Genomic DNA, 19,162 nt, shown 5'->3' with positions numbered 1-19,162 from the left:
CCGATGTGGATGATGACCAGACCTGATTCTTTTGAAAACCTTACATCTTTCCACAGGTCTCCACTTCATCAGACATCACATAGACTCAGAGCTGGATGAGACCAGCACAAACAGCGGCCTGACCGACGAAGATGATGGATCCATGGGGTCAGGAAAGCCAGAAGCAGGGCTGGAGAGGTACCTTTCATGTCCATTCACTGGAGGTGTGGCTCTATTGCATGGCGTTCCTCACATCAAGAAGCTGTCGATCAAAGTCAATACAGCTCTTCCTGCATCTGGAGCTTGTGAAGGACTTCTCAGTCATGCAGGACTCCTGTTCACTGCTGAACAGTTACAGCTTCACAGAAAGAACCTTGAGAGCAAACTGCTGCTGAAGCTGAACCATCACCTCACTGAGTGAAGAAAGGGCACATTTTTGCTAAATATGCAGAAACAGATGCACACCCATACAACTTATGGTAAACTGAGCGGCCTTGTATGAACATATGTTGAAGATGCCTCGTTCTGTTTTCTCTGAGGCTGCTGTGCCATTTGGAGCAACAATGAATATAAAGTTTACAGCATATCTTGTCACTGGAAATTGTTTGCACTGTTTATATATTTATATTATTTACTGCAGGTATTGGTGAAAAAAGCTTTATGTTGTGAAAAACTGAAACCTGGAAATTAGAATTGTTGTGCCTTATTTTGTTGTTTTTACATATATTCCTTTTGAAAATAGTAAAATTAGTATATTTATTTATTTTTGTTTGATAGCATTTATTTATAAAATAAATCGGACATTTCAAACAGTTACTCGCTACTTGAGTAGTAGTACTTTTTTACTCTTACTTGAGTAACTTTTTTGACAACTACTTTTCACTTTTACTTGAGTAATAATGTTTTAAAGTAATGCTACTCTTACTTGAGTACAACTTTTGGATACTCGACCCACCTCTGGTTCTCTTAGTGAGAGACTATCTCTCCACCATCAGGCCGCTCAGCGACGCGTTCCGATCAAAGATCACCGGTGTCCCGTCTGCACAGCTGTTTTATACGTGAGCTGTGGGGCGTAGCCGGGCGTGCCGGAGTGTCTTAAAGAAATCTCCACACGCCACGACCAAAGGGGGTCGTACCGCGTACATATGGAATATGTAACGGTGTGGAGAGATAGTCTCTCACTAAGAGAACCAAGGTTTCACCGTAACCGTACGATCTTCAATAGATTTGATTAAAACAGGCTGGGAACAAGATTTAAATCAGTCATTGTCTATGGATACATGGTACAGTTAACTGCACATCCCTATGTTCCTGCCACTGTCTTTTACAATTTTAGGTTGTGCACAGGGTCCATCTCTCCAAAGTCAAACTATCTCGTATGTATCTGAATGTGGACCCCACTTGTGATAAGTGTGGAGGCTTCCCTATCCATATGTTCTGGACGCGCCCTAGCCTTGAAGGATTCTGGAGAGATATATTTCAAACCTTGTCCCTAATTCTTGGATATTATATGGATCCTAATCCATTATTTGTGCTTTTTGGCACCACTGGGGAGGCTGATGCACGCCTGACCGTTGCACGCTCTCTTTCGCCTCCCTTGTAGGGGGCAATTCCTGAAATACTTTTCCAGCCTTCAGGTTGCAAGCCTAACTTCCAGCATTACTCAGTAAATCCTCCCCCTTCTTTTTTCTTCTTTCTTTAGTTCTTTGTGTTTGTTTTATTTTGTTCTGCTTTGTCCTGTTGTATTTGCAATGGGATTTTTTTGTTTGTTTTTTCTGTTTTTTGTTTGTTTATTTCTCTACCTGGCCTGAGGGATAGGGCTACTATCTTTAATTTTTCTCAAAAGTATCTTTGAGAGAAATTATGCTGTCCACAGACAAGCCAATGACCTTTCAAAGTCATGCATCCAAAATATGAAATAATGTAATTTTCACAGTTCTTAAATAGGAAATTCTTCTAACTAGTCCTTTTGATCATTTCAGCATTTCTTGCTTTATCCATCCATCCATTCGCTTCTGCTTCTCCTTTTCAGGGTCGCAGGGGGCGTGGAGCCTATCCCAGCTGTCATAGGGCGAGAGGCGGGGTCCACAGGTCACCCGTCTGCCACAGGGCCAACACACAGACACAGACAACCATTCACAACTATGGACAAGTTAGTGTTTCCAATTATCCAGCCCCACTAGTCAGCTAACCTTTTACATGAGGAACTTTTACTTCTTTCTACACTGTGATATTGATCATGTCCATCAGTGGGAGGAGTCACTAAATAACCAAAAGCTTATGGCTGAGAATATATATCCATGCACTCATTAACCTATTGTTTACTGCTGCTCGTGTCCACAAGCACTCAAAGAGTTTATTCATATTGACAAATAGCATATACAGCATCCTTTTAAAAAGCACGTCATGGAGGTGGACAACGGTGTCCGCATCTTCAAGTAAACTGTAAATTTGAGCTAGAAACTAAAGGCCAGTAATTGTACACAGGTTATTGAGAAGCACAAATACAAATATATATACATCATGCTGTTTACAGCTTACATGTTGGAAAAGCTGCACAGCTGTACGTTCGCAGGGGGCAGGTGCACAGGCCCAACCCTCCATGATGCCACGCTACACGTACTTGAAAAGCACAGACAATACAAGCAGAGGTTGGAAAATAGTCATAAAAATGTACATCCTGTACAATCAGTAGGTGTCAAAAGATGACTATAACTCAACTAGCCACTCTAATTTGACCACCAGCATAGCCCCAGAGAGGGTCTGTGACAATAAGCTTGGTGATGATGCTTTAATGCTTCGGTTATTTGTTTAGCAAATACAGGAAACTTGGCTCTAGAAGACCGTCTCCTGGATCATCCAATCAAATTACATGAAACCCCGTTTATCACGTTTGTTGTTACAGGCCTTGTTGCGCTGCTGCGGTATCCCCTTGGAAATGCAGCATAGTGAAGGACGCCTTCAAAACTGTAACGACCAGACACTGCAAGAGCTTTTCCCCCCAAGCAGTCAGAGCCCTCAACTCACTTCCACCAAAGATACACAAACAAAAGAGAACACAAACACCTTACAGTACTCACCAAAAGACTCAAACACAACACAAACTTCCACAAATGCACTACAAACCGGACCTGGGAACAATCTGCTTATTTGCACACTCAGTCACATAGTTACTGAACACATCTCAAATATATTTGCACATTTTGTCTCTTGCACATCTTCGTCCGTTCTCGTCTAAAATATCCTGACTCATAACTTGAACCTGGTATTCAGTACCTGCTGCACAATCCACTTCATATAGTCTCTGCCCTGTCTGTTTATTCTACATGGATAAAGTTAGTAATAGTACCTTTTTATCAATCATTTGTAATTCCTAGTTTTTATCTCTTGGAGATATATCATTTATACTCTTATAAATGCACGAGGGGGACTCGGGGAGAAACAGCATCTCGGTACGCTGTATACTGTGTATATTGTTGTATTGGCAATAAAGTTCTTGAATCTGAAAAACTGCAACAAATCACACTGACCTCAAAGAGACAACAGCCAATTCTTCACCTTCATGCATGGAAACAGATTTATAGAACCTCCAACTAAAAGTGCAACTCCTGCTCTTAATCACAGCCTTCAGGGGAAATGACAGCGCTTTGCTTAAAGTAGCTTGCTGTATGGTCTTTTCATGACGTGACACTGCAGGTACATCGTTCTTCCTAAAAGGGGCCAAACCCAAACAGATCACCAGACAAAGCATAGCTTCATTTTTCCACAATATATTTTTAATGAGAAATACTGAAGACCTCGTCAGTCAGACCAAGTGATAAATGTAGTTTTCAGTAACTTCTGTTAAAGAAACCAGCTGACATTGTACTACATCACATCATGTCAAACAAAACGATAGAAATGTGCTGTTAAAAATTTATTGACTCAACATCTTTAAATGTACATGTGTGGCATCAGCTAACATATATACAGACATGTTTACCATATGTTGTTTCAAAAACAGGACACTCCGGCTCTCTTCCAAGTCAAAAGTATGTTCAGTGGAAGGTTTAGCACAGTTAACTTGAGTGTGCACCACATACACATTTGCTTTGGGCAGTTTTATGGAAATCAATGTCTACAACCTGGAACCCTGAGGTTTACTATCACATTACTCAGACAAGCAGTATGGAACAGAATGACAGACTCATTTCGGTGGTAGTTTACTGGTAATAGGGCCGATACCGGCCCTGATCCGGATGGTGCGGACCAGGCATTTGGCCCTGGGGAGGGGGTCCCTGCATTCGTGGAGGTGGGGGTCCTCTTGGGGCGGGCCACATCCCAGGACTGAGCCCTCCTGGCTGGGTGAAGGGCGGACTGAGGGTACCCTGGTCTTCAGGGAACTGCTGCATGGAGTTCGGGTTATAATGATGAGGTGGTGGGGCATTAACAGGAGGGCCGCTATGCTGTGGTGGAGGTCCTGGGGGTGGGTGATTCATGTAAGGGGGTATCATGTGCGTTGGTGGAGGAGTAATAGGTGGGGGCGCTGTGGACATTGGGGGAGGAGGGGCCTGGTTGTACACCATGTGTGGTGTCCCAGAGGCCTGGGGAGGATGCTGCATTGGGTGGGTAATGGGAGGCGGCGGGGGAGGCGGGGGACCAAAATGCTGTTGAGGTGGTGCCATCATATGGTGAGAGTGCGACACTACGGGAGGCTGGCCAGGATAGTCCCCGGGGTGGTGGTGGGGTGGCTGGCCAGGGCCTGGCCCAGCAGAGAGGGGCTCGCGAGAGGAAGAGGAGTCGTCTTGAATGGGCACAGTGATGAGATTACTGTGCTTACGAGTTGTTACCGTGGCAATGCGGAATGTCTCAGGACCCAGAGAAGGAGTTGGGGGCGGGCCTTCGTGAGCGGAGGGAGGTGGCGGCTGACTGTAAGGATCATGGCTCCCGTGCTGGAGCGGGTTGGTGAGATGGACATGGTTCTTGGGTAAGTGAGGTGGAGGCAGGCGGAAACGCTCAGATACATCAGAAGCAGGGGGCAGGTGCACGGGCTCCTGGCGGCCTGCAGAAGACTTGGCAGCCCTCATGTGGCGGTGGTTGACATGGGCCTGGAGGTCACGCTGAGACAGGTAGGTGCGCTTGCATCCTGCTACGATGCTGCACATGTAGAGGGAACCACGTTGGCACTGTTCAATGCGCTGAACCGGGTCTGTGCAGTTATAGAGGGTCAGGCTGCAGAAACACAGACAAAGTCAAACAGCTCAGTTATTTAGTTGGACAAGTTCGCTGTTGATCTAATCAACCTATTTTTGGACTGGGGGACTTCACAGTACTCACAGACAATATGCAAACTCCACACAGCCTGTTCGTGGCTTAACCCGCAGGACCTTTTTTCATGAGGCCACAGCTCCAACCACCATACCGCCCCAACTGGTCAATGTGGCCCTTTCCACTGGTACCTACTCACCTCGACTCGGTTTTCAGGGTTTTCCATTAGGTGGTTGTACCAGGTGCTTTTTTAATCCCTGCTCAGCCGGGGTTGCAGTGAGTAGGGTCAATGCAAAAACCTCTGTGACCTCAGCAGATTGCATGCCACTGACTGTCCAGTCTACGGCGTCACTCGCTGAGTTAGAGGAGCAACTCCATCAGAAAAATCAAAGCTGCCATTTTTGAAACCTGCCAACATTATGAAGGCTCGTGAAAACCGACTTCATGGCCCTTAAGCCTGACAAGAAGCCACAGGCTGAGGTATACCATTGCAATTACTGAGCTGTATTTGTGTCTCAAACAAAGTCAGAGTTTCGGACACATTGCTACAACAACCCTATGTACACTGAGGTGCGACTCGGTTGTAATAGAAAAAGACCAAAACACAGTCGAGTTGAGTGGAGCTGAGTAGATACCATCTCTATTAGCCCTGTCCAGGGTGTACTCTGTTCAGCCTATCACAGCCTGCATGGGCTCCAGCCTCCCTACAATCCTGAAGTGGATGCTGTAAGTGCTGCCTTTAGTTTTCCTTGCTATCAGAATGCTCAGTAGGCAGTATTTCTACGAGCTCAGCAAGTAAAATATTGGCCTAACACAAAGAACTGTCTTCAATCTGGTTGAGGAGGTAGGTGGAAAGACTTTAACTGTCAGAGAGAATGATTCAGAGTGCTTCGTGCACCTGGCAGTGTGGGTGTCAATCTACTCGACTGCAGGTTTCAACAGATTATTCAGGTTCCCGTTTCACTTTTACAGGACAAAAAACTTCAGATGTTGGCTTCAGATTTTCTTGAGGTCCCATTCCTCAGGTCACTAAGGCTACGTCCACACTAGCCTGGATAGATTTGAAAACGCTCCGCGTCCACACTAGTGTTTTCAGTCGTTTTCACAGAGTTGTGCGTCCACATTGAAACGTCTGAAAACGCTTATGTTCCAGTCCTGCGCATGCGTGACGATTCGACCTGCCTCATTTCCGTCTGCCGCTTATTTACTCTCCGGCTCTTTGAAACGTGGCGGCAGAATGTCGATGAAAAGCAGCGAGTTTTTTAAATAGACTAACGATGACGTGGAGTCGTTGCTGTGAGTAACACAAAGGTACAAAGTTGCAAAAGCGAGTGAGAGTTAAAGAATTTAAAGAAAAGCTCTCTGAAGCATCTACAGACTGATATTCATCTCTAACAGGGCTGTCAAACAGAACAGCTGCTGTGTAACGCCCTCCGCTATCTTAGTTTAATTGGTCACATGACTGCATCACATGACTAACACTACAGCTGGGCGATAGAACGATAACGATATGTGTTGCAAAATAACTTTTTCTCGATAGAAAAATTAAACTATTGCGATAGGCCTCACCGCTCTTGTCCTCTTAAAAAAGAACAGCCAATCCAAATTAAGTAGCGCAGAGCTGAACCAATCACAGCCGCAGCGTCACGTCACGTGACTTGTTACGTACAGCACAAGTGCCAAGCCGCACATGTGTATTTGTTTGGGAAGCAGCCAGCCGCCGTGCTGCCCGGGTAATGGAGGAAATGAGTGCGCCGACTAGAGAAACATCAACAGAGCGTGACCGAAGGTTACCGAAGAGAAAACAGATGATGGTTCCAACGCCGGAGAGATTGTCGAATGGAAGAGCCACAGAAGCTCCGTAGTGTGAAGGTATTTCTGCTATTTCAAGTCTGACAAAAACAGAAGCTGCACTGTAAATGTGCCGAAAGCAAGTCTGGACATACAATAAACTGGTGCAGCTCAGTCTCTGACTGGAAGCGCTGATCCGTCATTCGGCTTTTGTCAGACTAAAGTAACTGTTACAACTGTTTGAAAAGCTCAGCTACACAACAAGGAGAGATCGAGAATTTCCTTTTAGTTCTCAGTTTATTTGATATTGACAAAAGTTAGTCAGTTTTGTCTGTTCTTCTGTAAAACAAACTAAGATTTATTTGTAGAATTAATATTTTGTTTCTAAGTGGAATTGACAGTTTAGTCTGTTTCGTTTGTTCTATTTTGAAACTTAAACGCTTTAGCGGCTGCCTTTTGTGTAGTTTGCAATATTTGCCTTTATTTATCTGAAAAAGTCTCATGTTCCTTAAGTACATCTACCCTGTTGAACTTATTATGGGAAATAAATATTTAAATCAAAACAAGCTGCTGATTAGTTCACATTTTACTTGTGAGCAACGGCACATTTAAATCTTACAAATATAGTTATTTGGCTGATATCGTGATAGATATCGTTATCGCCTGAAATGAAAAAAACATATCGCCCAGCTCTACCACGCATCATCGTTTTTGAAAGTCTCTGTTTTCGCTGTCCACACTGCGACGCAAAAGCACCGTTTTCAAATGTGTGCGTTTTCAAAAGCGTTTTGAATACGCTGCGTTTTCCTTGAGCAAAAACGCCGTTTCAGTGTTGACGGGAGGCCAAAACGGAAAGAAAACAATGTGTTTTCAAACAAAAACACATTAGTGTGGCCGGAGCCTAAATCAGGGACATCTTAGTGGCTTTATACTGTAGTGATTTTATGCCCCTGCTGCTCAAAGTACTTGCAGGAGTCGACTTTTCTGGCATCCAGCCATCCTTATTTTACCCTCATTGCCATGTACCAAAGTTAAATAGTCTCACCCTGGGCACATCTTCTCTCCTTTCTTCTCATGAAGTAGAGCACAGTCATAACAGAAAACATGTTTGCAGGGAATCTGAGGAGTCAAATTGGCAAGCGTTAGACAGTAACATGACTCTGAGATGTTGTGCAGAGAAACAGCAATAAGACATGTACCATCCGTCCATACAGCTGAATAGGGAGACCGCATTTGTCACAGAAGTGAATCGGAACGTCATCCTTTTCTCCAATCAAGTTTAACTGTTGAAATAAGAGGACACAAAAATATGACACGCATGTAATGACCACTAAAACCAGATCATTGTATACTTTTTCTTTAATTCCAATACTACACGTCTTACTGGCGTGCCAGATGCTGGTAATGATGCTACTTAATCATTAATATTGTTTCCCCTCACACAGCAGACGTACCTTATAGTCCCAGAACAACGGTTGTGGAAATCTCCTCTGACTTGCAAACACATCACCAGCTTTAGTTCCACAGTCAAACCTGTCCTCTTGCTTAAAGCCAAAGTTATCTGTAGCAGAAAGAAAAAAACAAGAGTAGCATTAATAAAACAGTATTTAAAAAAACCTGACACTTTTCCCAAAGAGGAGGGCAAGAACATAGCAGTGTCACTATCCAAAGGAGCTTAAAATATTCTGTGTGTATAAGACAATTACATGTACATGGAAACTAAAATGAAAGGTACAAATAAAATCTAAAAGGCTTACTTGATGCTGTCCTCATCATCGACTTCATGATTACTTTGTTAAAAAAAGAAAAAGAATCAGCATCGGTATGGCAACAACAGAAACTTCACATAAATAACATTTAATAACATCTAAACTGAATTTATGAGGAAAATAATAAAAAGGACATCCATCTTCTGTACTGTGTGCAAGTGCCGCAGTTAATCCTTAAACAGCATGATGACATATGGCAGTAGGCTGTCACAGTGCTACTGTGTGCCAACGTATTATGATTCCAGACTGGATGACTGTAAAAGCATCAATAATACAAGTGTTACACTTTCTGTTAAACTGATACCGTTATGATGTATTGTAATTGATACGTCACGACAGGTCAGGCCAAGAATAAATGACGGCTGTGAGCGACAGAGACAGCTGTACAAAAGTACAACAACATACAAAAATGCTTGGGATCCTTTTTTTGAGTATTTTGTATCAAGTCCAAATAACAAAGACGAGCCAGCAAATATGGATGAACTGTGAGCTCTATCTGCCCAAAGAAAGGTTCAAACTACCACTGCAAGTGTCACTGCACAACAACTGGTAAAGAAAGATGCCCACATGTCAACCTGTAAGTCTGTTGCTACCACTGGCACATCATCTCTGTTCAGCCCACGAGTACGTCGCTGATACCTGTGTAACACGTCATCGAGTCTACAATGACTCCTACCACCAGAAGAAAAAATGAACGTTTTTTTCTCCCTCCACAGAGATACTTAATATACTGCATGGTGGCTCCGTTGTGTAATGTTTTTTACATTTGCCTAACTTGTGAAACATTCGTGGTTCAGGGCCAGGAGGAGAGACAAAGCACACTGTGGGCAGCCAAATCAAGTGTGCAGCCCAACCCACTGGAGTGGGGATGAAAGAAACGTCTACTCCATATCCTGCACATATATCCCAGTGAAATGTGACAATGATATGAAAAAGGAACATCTCAAAATAGGGCTGTGCGATATGACCAAAATCTCATCTCCCGATATCAGACATCTATCGTCCGATAACGATATAAATCACAAAAATGTAACATTTTCTGTAAAGTCTGTGAATCTCGGGCAGCTCGACTTGGTGAAGTGTTTCCTGCCTGTTCTAACGTTTGAGTCTAAGCTTTATTTTTTAGCACCTGGCGGCTCTTTTTTACTTCTCATCCGTAAATAATCTGCTCTTTCACGTGATTCAGTTTATTTTGAAAAGTCTCAACAGGATCTTGAGCTTTATTGTGAAAGGTTTATGTGGAACATAAACAAGCGGACACGCATATAAAAACAGGCGCTTGTCCGTCCGTAGTGTGGTTATATTAAATATAAGAGAAAGAGAGAACTTTAAGAAATGAATAATAACTACAGTGACCATCAGAACCATGAAAAAATATCGCTGTAAACAGTTTATTTTGCGACACCACGAAACAAACGACAGCGTAAAATGAAACAATAGATGTTTATATATGGTTATATCAAACAGCCCTATCTCAAAACTTATATTGCAGAAAAGGAACTCCATTATTTTGAAAAGAGGAAAGGTTGACCTTTACAAACACCAGCTGAAAGACACCAACAACAATGCATTAGCTACTTTAAAAACTAACCAACAAAGAGTTGAATATCATTAAGCATGCTATGTTTACTTTACAGGCAAACGTACTAGGCTACCTACATATTATAGCTGCTCAGCCACAAAACCCACAGTGCAGAGTTTGTGCTGGTGTGAATGGAACTCTGCATTGGCACTTTTTACAAACCATGCACCTTGGCACTGCTTTGTGGCTTTATGTGGGCTGCAAATGTAAGAAACATTTCATGAATTGACTTATTTCAACTGCCACAATATTTTACAGCTCCACTCTTGAATTCAGTGAATGACCCATGTTTGTAAAGGCAGCTAGCTATTCAAATTTGTATACAGTGGCAATAGGATTGAAAAAGTTTTGATTAAGAGGTGTGGCCCAATACTTTTGCCTATACAGTGTGACATCATAAAAACATTAGTGCTAATGAGCATTTTGTACCACATAGTGTGCCTACCATCTTCTCCAGGCTCACTTTTACAAGTTCTGCTGACAGGTCTCTGGGGGCGCTGCTGAGGTTTGCTCCTTATTGGCTGCTTGGACAGAAGTTTGATGGGGATTCGTCTGCGAACATCCGGGCCTCCCAAACTCCCAGAGCCATCGCTTCCTTGAAGATCATTGTCTGTGGATGAAAAAGAGTATATCAACTGAAACAGACTGCTATATGTTGTGCGCTGTACATTGGACAGTTACAGAGTTAGTGAGGGATACCTCATGTGGTGGACTCAAGAGCCACACCAAAATTTAACAGTTACACATATCCATCTACAAAGAGTTGTTTTTAAAGCCTTTAGGACGTCACTGGATTGTGACAGTGCTTGTAACAGAGTCCCTTGCCTGTTTACATTGGTTACATAGATTACAAATAATTTCATTCTGGAATTAGACTTTATGGTGAAACTCAGTGACTCATAGGTTAAACAGGATGCTTCTTTTTGGGTTCCACAGTAGATCATCTGCCTCCGTCTCATCCAATCCCCATCTTCTATCACACCAACCTCTGCCTGGCAGCTCCATCTTCTGTCCCAGCCTTGCCTTTGTCTCCAAACTGCTCAATATGAGACATCTAATGCTGTACGTGTTGGTCACTCCCAATGAAAATGTTAACATCTTTAGTGGACTACCATCTTGTAACTCTTCCTTTCACTCGCGCCATTATTATTCAGTAACAAATCATCTTTGACACTCATCTCTACCCTGCATGGACTCTTTGCCATTCTTGTGTATTGCCCGTTGCTTTTGATGGCTGACCCCAAATATACAACTCATCCACCTTCATTACGTATACTCATCTTCACCTTTCCACACACTTCATTCACACACAACCTTTCCAGGCTTGATACCTTCCACCTGCACCCACTCTCACAATGTCGCCTACGACACAGAAACTTGTACCTGTCCCTTAGCAAAGCCACAACAAGCGAGGAGGAGCTCAGAGCCGCAGATATTTATAGTTGGCAATGGTTTATCACTTTAGTGACACTGCAGTAATATAAACAATTGGAAATTAGATTAACAACGTTAGCGTTTCGCCTTTAATACTATCAGCAAAAAAGGGCTCGTGTATGTGGGTTAACAGTCAAGAGACTCGTTATAAGATATAGTTTCTTTATACAGCTAAGTGGTTAGCATATGCTAACAATCAAGCCGCATTCGCGCCCCAACTAAATCGCAGCTAGCCGTAAACCCACTAACATGTGAGAATATATCGTTTGCAGTTGGGTTTAATAATTGCATAAACTCTGGTGGAACATTTCGTGTAACCCTCCAGACCAACTTAGGGCGTAACGTTAACTTTTGGCGAGAAGTACTCAAGCCTTTTTGGCTAGCCCGCACCATTCAAGCTTTAATGTTCCCCTGGGAGATTACGGGTTAGCTTAGCAAAACCACTTTCCACGAGGGGGCTTTGTAGTCACGTTAGCTCTTAGAGCTGGTATGAAAACGGCTACGCAGGTTAAAACATATATAGCATGAATAACAAGTTTTGCTAACGTCTCGGCCCTACTTTGCATTTTGCTTACCGCTTTGGTCCATGATCCAACGAGTGATCGCAATGCATTGTGGGATACGAGAAACTGACGAGGAGAGGAGGTGAAGTGAAAGGGAAGGAATGAGGATAGGAAAGAAGGAAGCGAAAGAAGGACGACGCAAACAGGGTTAAAAAATTAAGAGCTAAAAATAAACTGTAGTTAGTTCACGTTAAAACCAACAAAGAAAAACAGCCGCGCGTTTATTATGCCCGTGTACAGTTGGCCTAAATGGCTGAAAGTAAAGACAGGACGTCGTTGTGATATTTATCAGAAACGATCGTCCATTTGTTTTCTGTATCGACGCAGTTCCTCCTTTACGTTTTACGCTACTACCTGCCACAGGTCACATCCTGTCAGTCATGAGAGTGACTGGAAAATCTGAAGGCTTGGACTTTCTATCATATTTCATAAACATGTTGCTGTAAAGTTCAGGTTATTATTTATCCACTGTTTACATTGTTTTAGCAGAAAAAAAGCTAATTGTATCCTTAATAAAAAAATATCTGCTGCCATAGTTTAAACACTTGTTAGATCATCCAACATGTGCTATCCATGCATATTTACTTAGAATGAAGCTTGTTTCACAGCTGAACTGATTCACATTGTTTCATAGAGTTTCTAATACATACTTTGTCTAAAATGAATGTCATCAAACACAGAAAGAAGGTTGCATTTTGACTTTCATTGTAAACTGCTGCACACTCAGGCAAAAGTCCTGAGTCTGCCCATATGGGTTTTATTTTGCTAGTAAGTAAAATAAAAGTAAGTAAAATTGTATTTGTATAGCACCTTTCAAGATAAAATCACAAAGTGTTTCACAGAAGCTAGAACATAAAACAACATCAACCAAAGGCAAGTTTAAAAAGAAGGCTTTTAACTGTTTTTTAAAAGAACTGACAGAGTCTACAGATCTGAGTGGAAGAGAGTCCCAGAGTCTGGGAGCCACAGAAACAAAAGCTCTGTCACCTTTTGTTTTTAATCTAGTGTGCTGGACAACCAGCAAGCCCTCAGGGACCTGCTGGGAATATCAGGATGAGGAAGATCACTGCTGTAAATTGGAGCTAGTCCATGCAGTCCTGAGGGTCAGGATTATATGGGGGAAACTGGAAGCCTTGGTCAACAGCCTTGCAGCAGCATTTTGAACACCCTGCACACGTTCCAAGGAGGCATGAATCTGCTTAACATGAATATCCAAGGACAGAGCTGAGTCAGATAACACCAATCTTCCTAATAGAAGATTAAACAAAAGCGAGGGGGCCTAAATGTTTTAATACCAAAGGTACGAATTTATCAGGAGCAAAGACAAGGACTTCAGATTTCTCAGCATTAAGTTGAAGATAATCATCAGCATTCCAACCTCTGATAGAATCTAAGCATCTCTGCAAGATTAGAAGTTTAGAAACATCATGTGGCTTAAAGCAGATATATAGCTGAAAATCATCTGCATAGCAATGACACGAAATGTCCTTAAAAGTGCTGAGAAGTTCCTGAAGAGGGAGTAAATATAGGGAGTGCAGAATTATTAGGAAAGTTGTATTTTTGAGGAATAATGTTATTATTGAACAACAACCATGTTCTCAATGAACCCAAAAAAAACTCATTAATATCAAAGCTGAATGTTTGTGGAAGTAGTTTTTAGTTTGTTTTTAGTTTGAGCTATTTTAGGGGGATATCTGTGTGTGCAGGTGACTATTACTGTGCATAATTATTAGGCAACTTAACAAAAAACAAATATATACCCATTTCAATTATTTATTTTTACCAGTGACACCAATATAACATCTCCACATTCACAAATATACATTTCTGACATTCAAAAACAAAACAAAAACAAATCAGCGACCAATATAGCCACCTTTCTTTGCAAGGACACTCAAAAGCCTGCCATCCATGGATTCTGTCAGTGTTTTGATCTGTTCACCATCAACATTGCGTGCAGCAGCAACCACAGCCTCCCAGACACTGTTCATCATGGATTCTGTCAGTGTTTTGATCTGTTCACCATCAACATTGCGTGCAGCAGCAACCACAGCCTCCCAGACACTGTTCAGAGAGGTGTACTGTTTTCCCTCCTTGTAAATCTCACATTTGATGATGGACCACAGGTTCTCAATGGGGTTCAGATCAGGTGAACAAGGAGGCCATGTCATTAGTTTTTCTTCTTTTATACCCTTTCTTGCCAGCCACGCTGTGGAGTACTTGGACGTGTGTGATGGAGCATTGTCCTGCATGAAAATCATGTTTTTCTTGAAGGATGCAGACTTCTTCCTGTACCACTGCTTGAAGAAGGTGTCTTCCAGAAACTGGCAGTAGGACTGGGAGTTGAGCTTGACTCCATCCTCAACCCGAAAAGGCCCCACAAGCTCATCTTTGATGATACCAGCCCAAACCAGTACTCCACCTCCACCTTGCTGGCGTCTGAGTCGGACTGGAGCTCTCTGCCCTTTACCAATCCAGCCACGGGCCCATCCATCTGGCCCATCAAGACTCACTCTCATTTCATCAGTCCATAAAACCTTAGAAAAACCAGTCTTGAGATGTTTCTTGGCCCAGTCTTGACGTTTCAGCTTGTGTGTCTTGTTCAGTGGTGGTCGTCTTTCAGCCTTTCTTACCTTGGCCATGTCTCTGAGTATTGCACACCTTGTGCTTTTGGGCACTCCAGTGATGTTGCAGCTCTGAAATATGGCCAAACTGGTGGCAAGTGGCATCTTGGCAGCTGCACGCTTGACTTTTCTCAGTTCATGGGCAGTTATTTTGCGCCTTGGTTTTTCCACACGCTTCTTGCGACCCTGTTGACTATTTTGAATGAAACGCTTGATTGTTCGATGATCACGCTTCAGAAGCTTTGCAATTTTGAGACTGCTGCATCCCTCTGCAAGATATCTCACTATTTTTGACTTTTCTGAGCCTGTCAAGTCCTTCTTTTGACCCATTTTGCCAAAGGAAAGGACGTTGCCTAATAATTATGCACACCTGATATAGGGTGTTGATGTCATTAGACCACACCCCTTCTCATTACAGAGATGCACATCACCTAATATGCTTAATTGGTAGTAGGCTTTCGAGCCTATACAGCTTGGAGTAAGACAACATGCATGAAGAGGATGATGTGGACAAAATACTCATTTGTTTAATAATTCTGCACTCCCTGTATAACAAAAACAGTACAGGTCCCAGGACAGAACCTGTGGCACACCAAGAGAGGTGAGAGAGGACCCGAGCTTGGAGGTAGCCACAGAGAAGCATCAAGTTCGGGGTTTTTAACAGCACTTTTACAAAAAACAGGCACCTGACCAGAAAGCAGAGAGGCATTGATGATTGTAAGCACACTAGGACCAATGGACTGAAAGACCTTTCTAAACAAAGGTCCAGATAAAACATCAAGAGGGCAGGAGGACGGGTTCATTGAATCAACTAATTTGACCAGCTCAGGTAAGGACACAAAGATAAAGTCAATGGTTAAGCCTAAAGAAAAAACGAGGTGCGTGTCCTTTGGCATGTGTGGGGCCAGACACATGCTGTGTAAAATGAAAGTACACAGTAAAAAACCAAGTGTCAATTTTACACTTAGGGAGTTAATGTTATCTGAAGCAGAGTTAACATTTGGTCCCACTCAAAATTAGAGTTAAATTTACTCTATGGCCAGTGTTAACTTTTCAGTGTTAATTGTACTCAATTTAGTGTCAAAATTAACAACAAAATGTGTAAAAATATTTAACACTGAGGGTTATTCACACTGTTCAGAGTAATTTGATTACACTTTATAGAGCTATTTTACTCCAAATTTAGTTTAATAATAACACTCTGGTGTGTAATAATATATCATTTTTATTTCTCTGTAGTGTGATTTTTTTTTTTTTTCATATTCATCTTATGATGCTATATTACTAAATAACTGATCTATCCTACATTATGGAAATAACAGCAAATATACAGGTTAAAGTAACAGCATTTATTATGTTTCTCATTTCAGTGTCATTTAATTAACGTAACAAACCTTTACAATTCACAGTTCTATGATGCTCACTAGAGAAAGCAATATGACATTGTCGTAGTTGCAGAAAAGTAACAAAGTTGGTCAGGGATGAACTGTATGATGTACCAAAGACATAATGGGCCCTAAAGAGTTCATCAAGGGCTCCTACAGAACCTGTCGCATTACATGGAAGTGCATGCTTCTCAATCACAATGAAGGTGTGAATGCTGCTTCTTGTGGATCCCTGGGTAAGATGGTAGGGCTGACTGCTTCGGGTGATGTTGTCTAGATGCTGCTGTACACTGGCTCCAGCCTACAACAACACATTAAACAACAGTATTAAGTGACTATCCTCTGACAGTAGATTAGCTCAACTCACTGTCCATGAAAATAGAGGTGATGGAAAGTATATTTTAAACAACATACCTTTGGGAATTTGATGAGGTTATTGACAGCTTGAGAGGCAGACATCTTTCTCTTTCGCCCTTGTGCAGATGGTGGTAGCAGATGTAGCAGCAGCAAGATAGTAGACAAGTCACTGTCCCAGCCTACAGACGAATAAACAAAGAATTATTCCAAAAATGCATTCAATTGACAGAATTACCTATATAACCAACAATGGCAAATAAAAACAGTCACAATCATACCATTCTCAACTTCAGTACCTGACTCAGCATTGCACATTAACTCCAAGAGCTCTGAGGTGGGGACAAGTCCATGACTTTCCTTTACAGCCTTTGCTTTGAGATTGATGGGCCACCTCTCCAAGAATTTGCTCCCAGTGACCTCACAAAACAGGAGTCGGAAATCTTGTTCTATCTGTAATGCAAAAATACAGAACATAGAGAAGTGTTTGATTGAATCCTGCCTACAAATTACATCAGTATCATTTAAATGATAAGTGAACTTACTTTTGGGCGATTTGCAAACTGAGACGCTTCTTTCCTCCACAGCTTTTCTTTGAATGGTCTTCAACCGCCATGCAATGTATCCTGAACTGCTCTCTGGATCGTAGTAATGTTTCTATGTAATTAAATAAATGAAGAAGGACTGTGTTATCAACATTTCTGAGGGCAATTATGTATTTAATGTTGAAAAGTTCCCTTTACTTACATGTCCATGTTGTGAATATGGGTCTTCCAGATATGGAGACAGAGCAACAATGCCCTGCGCATACATCACTCTTACGCTTTTAGGGGGAGATGTCCTAATGTATAAATTCAATAATTGGCATTAAACATCACAATTAAAAATAATACAATGTTTAAAATGTTTCTTTATATCTTACATTTTTGATTCTTACCCATGTTATTCTGTCATCTCAGCCTCAAGTATGTTTCTCATCCGTCTTCTGGTTGCATCTCTCAGAGATTTGGTTTTTGCGTACTCTTAAACCTTTCTATAAAATAGAAACATTACTTAATATTACTTAACATGTCATTAACATTGCTATCAGTTAATTTACACAAAATACATATTTCTTACTAAATAATGAGCAAAACTCTAAAGTAGTGTATGCCTTTGGCATTTGCTTAAAATAATATAAACTAATAAAGTTAACTTTATGGTAATGTTACCCACTTTTTCTGAAAGTATGTTCGCTTATGTAAGCTAATTAGCGATTATTAGCTTACTGATAAATGGTAATTTAGTTGTTTAAACTGTGCGATTTGACATGTGACAATGATATTATTTAGACAGCAGAAATACATAGTTAAAATGTTTTAGGTTCATATTAACGCAGTGAGAAGATAACGAACATCTGAACTTTTAGCAACTGCTAGCATGTAGCTACTGGAATGCCATTAAACCTATGGGTAAATGCTGCTAACATGTCCTCACTCGACATCAGTGAAACTATAAACAGCTACTTAGTTTAAAAATACCTTTTAAACAATGTTACCAGTCTGGGAATGTTAACTTCACTTACCTGACTGTGGCAGCTCTTCGGAGAAAATTCCCTGCGCATTAGAGCTCTGAGGCCGCACACGCCTGCGGACTGGTAATAACCAACACTGTGTGGAGTGAAGTCTTCACTGCGTGACTAACAAACTTTACACTGACTTTTAACTCTGATGTTAGAGCTGGTTTACTCCTCATAGAGTTGTAAATACTCTATCTAGGTTAAAATAGGTTTACTCTGAAATATTGACACTCCATTTTTTACTGTGTAGTAGTAGAGAGTACAGATTGTACAATTCTGAAAACCTTGCAAGTCAGTATCAGGTATGAGCACCTTCTTCAGCACAGGCTGTTGCTCTTTTAAGCAGTTTTCTTGTCCAGGAAGATCATTGATCTTATTTTATTTCAGACATAATTAGTCCATGTCATTAAAATAAAGGAAAAGCACTCTTCTGTGAATGTTGGCCACTTTTTGTTCCATTCTCTAACAAGATAGTCTCAGGCTGCTTCGATAATGTTGATTTCTTGGGAGGTAAATCTAACAGTGCCATTGTGCATGTCTCAGGTGCACTGGAAGCAAAACGTAAATAAACGAAGTGAGACTCCGAACTGCAGCCATGGTACAGTACAAAGCAGAAAACCCGACTGGTGTCAAGCATTTTCCACCGATTGTTTTAAAATTACAGAATGATCTTGCCTGTAAATGTTTATTAGTTAAAATGCAATTAAATATAAACGGCACTCTTCAGACAGCAGGTTTATAGCTGCAGGTTTTGAAATAATATGTATCTCATGTGAAAACGAGGACAGTTTGATGTGTGATAGCAGCGTTGCATCACTCAGCGCTTTAAGATGTTTTGGAGAGCTCGGTGCACTGTCTCAAGTCGAGGCACGTCCC

At 41.7% G+C, this 19,162-nt stretch overlaps 1 protein-coding gene and 1 long non-coding RNA gene across 6 annotated transcripts; both read right to left on the bottom strand.

The window, feature by feature from the left end:
• Positions 1 to 3,733: 3,733 nt before the first annotated feature.
• On the bottom strand, positions 3,734 to 12,695 carry cbll1 (Cbl proto-oncogene-like 1, E3 ubiquitin protein ligase). Of its 3 annotated transcripts, none has more exons than XM_005935352.3 (7): positions 12,378 to 12,695; positions 10,814 to 10,978; positions 8,775 to 8,807; positions 8,472 to 8,578; positions 8,217 to 8,300; positions 8,063 to 8,136; positions 3,734 to 5,190 (listed from the first exon to the last, which is right to left on the bottom strand). In XM_005935352.3, exons 1-7 carry the CDS (start codon positions 12,388 to 12,390, stop codon positions 4,182 to 4,184), a joined length of 1,485 nt encoding a protein of 494 aa, XP_005935414.1. In that variant the 5' UTR covers positions 12,391 to 12,695; the 3' UTR covers positions 3,734 to 4,181. The 3 variants fall into 3 exon arrangements, with proteins under 3 accessions (XP_005935414.1, XP_005935412.3, XP_005935413.3); XM_005935350.3 differs by lacking the exon at positions 12,378 to 12,695 and adding an exon at positions 11,355 to 12,365; XM_005935351.3 differs by lacking the exons at positions 8,775 to 8,807; positions 12,378 to 12,695 and adding an exon at positions 11,355 to 12,367.
• A 4,141-nt stretch (positions 12,696 to 16,836) lies between these two features.
• Positions 16,837 to 19,065, bottom strand: LOC102289932. 3 transcript variants are annotated; one of them, XR_006055006.1, is made up of 6 exons: positions 18,293 to 19,065; positions 17,666 to 17,761; positions 17,476 to 17,569; positions 17,274 to 17,385; positions 17,010 to 17,181; positions 16,843 to 16,910 (listed from the first exon to the last, which is right to left on the bottom strand). It is a non-coding gene; the product is annotated as an uncharacterized LOC102289932 (long non-coding RNA). The 3 variants fall into 3 exon arrangements; XR_316616.3 differs by having other exon boundaries at positions 16,837 to 16,910; positions 17,028 to 17,181; positions 17,666 to 19,065; XR_006055007.1 differs by lacking the exon at positions 17,274 to 17,385 and having other exon boundaries at positions 17,666 to 19,065.
• Positions 19,066 to 19,162: the final 97 nt, after the last annotated feature.

The sequence above is a fragment of the Haplochromis burtoni genome, unplaced genomic scaffold (genome assembly GCF_018398535.1).
Source record: "Haplochromis burtoni strain Fernald_Lab_line unplaced genomic scaffold, NCSU_Asbu1 Contig_193, whole genome shotgun sequence".
NCBI lineage: Eukaryota > Metazoa > Chordata > Actinopteri > Cichliformes > Cichlidae > Haplochromis > Haplochromis burtoni.
Note: the sequence above shows the minus strand (reverse complement) of the source record. Positions and strands in the feature narration are given on the sequence as shown.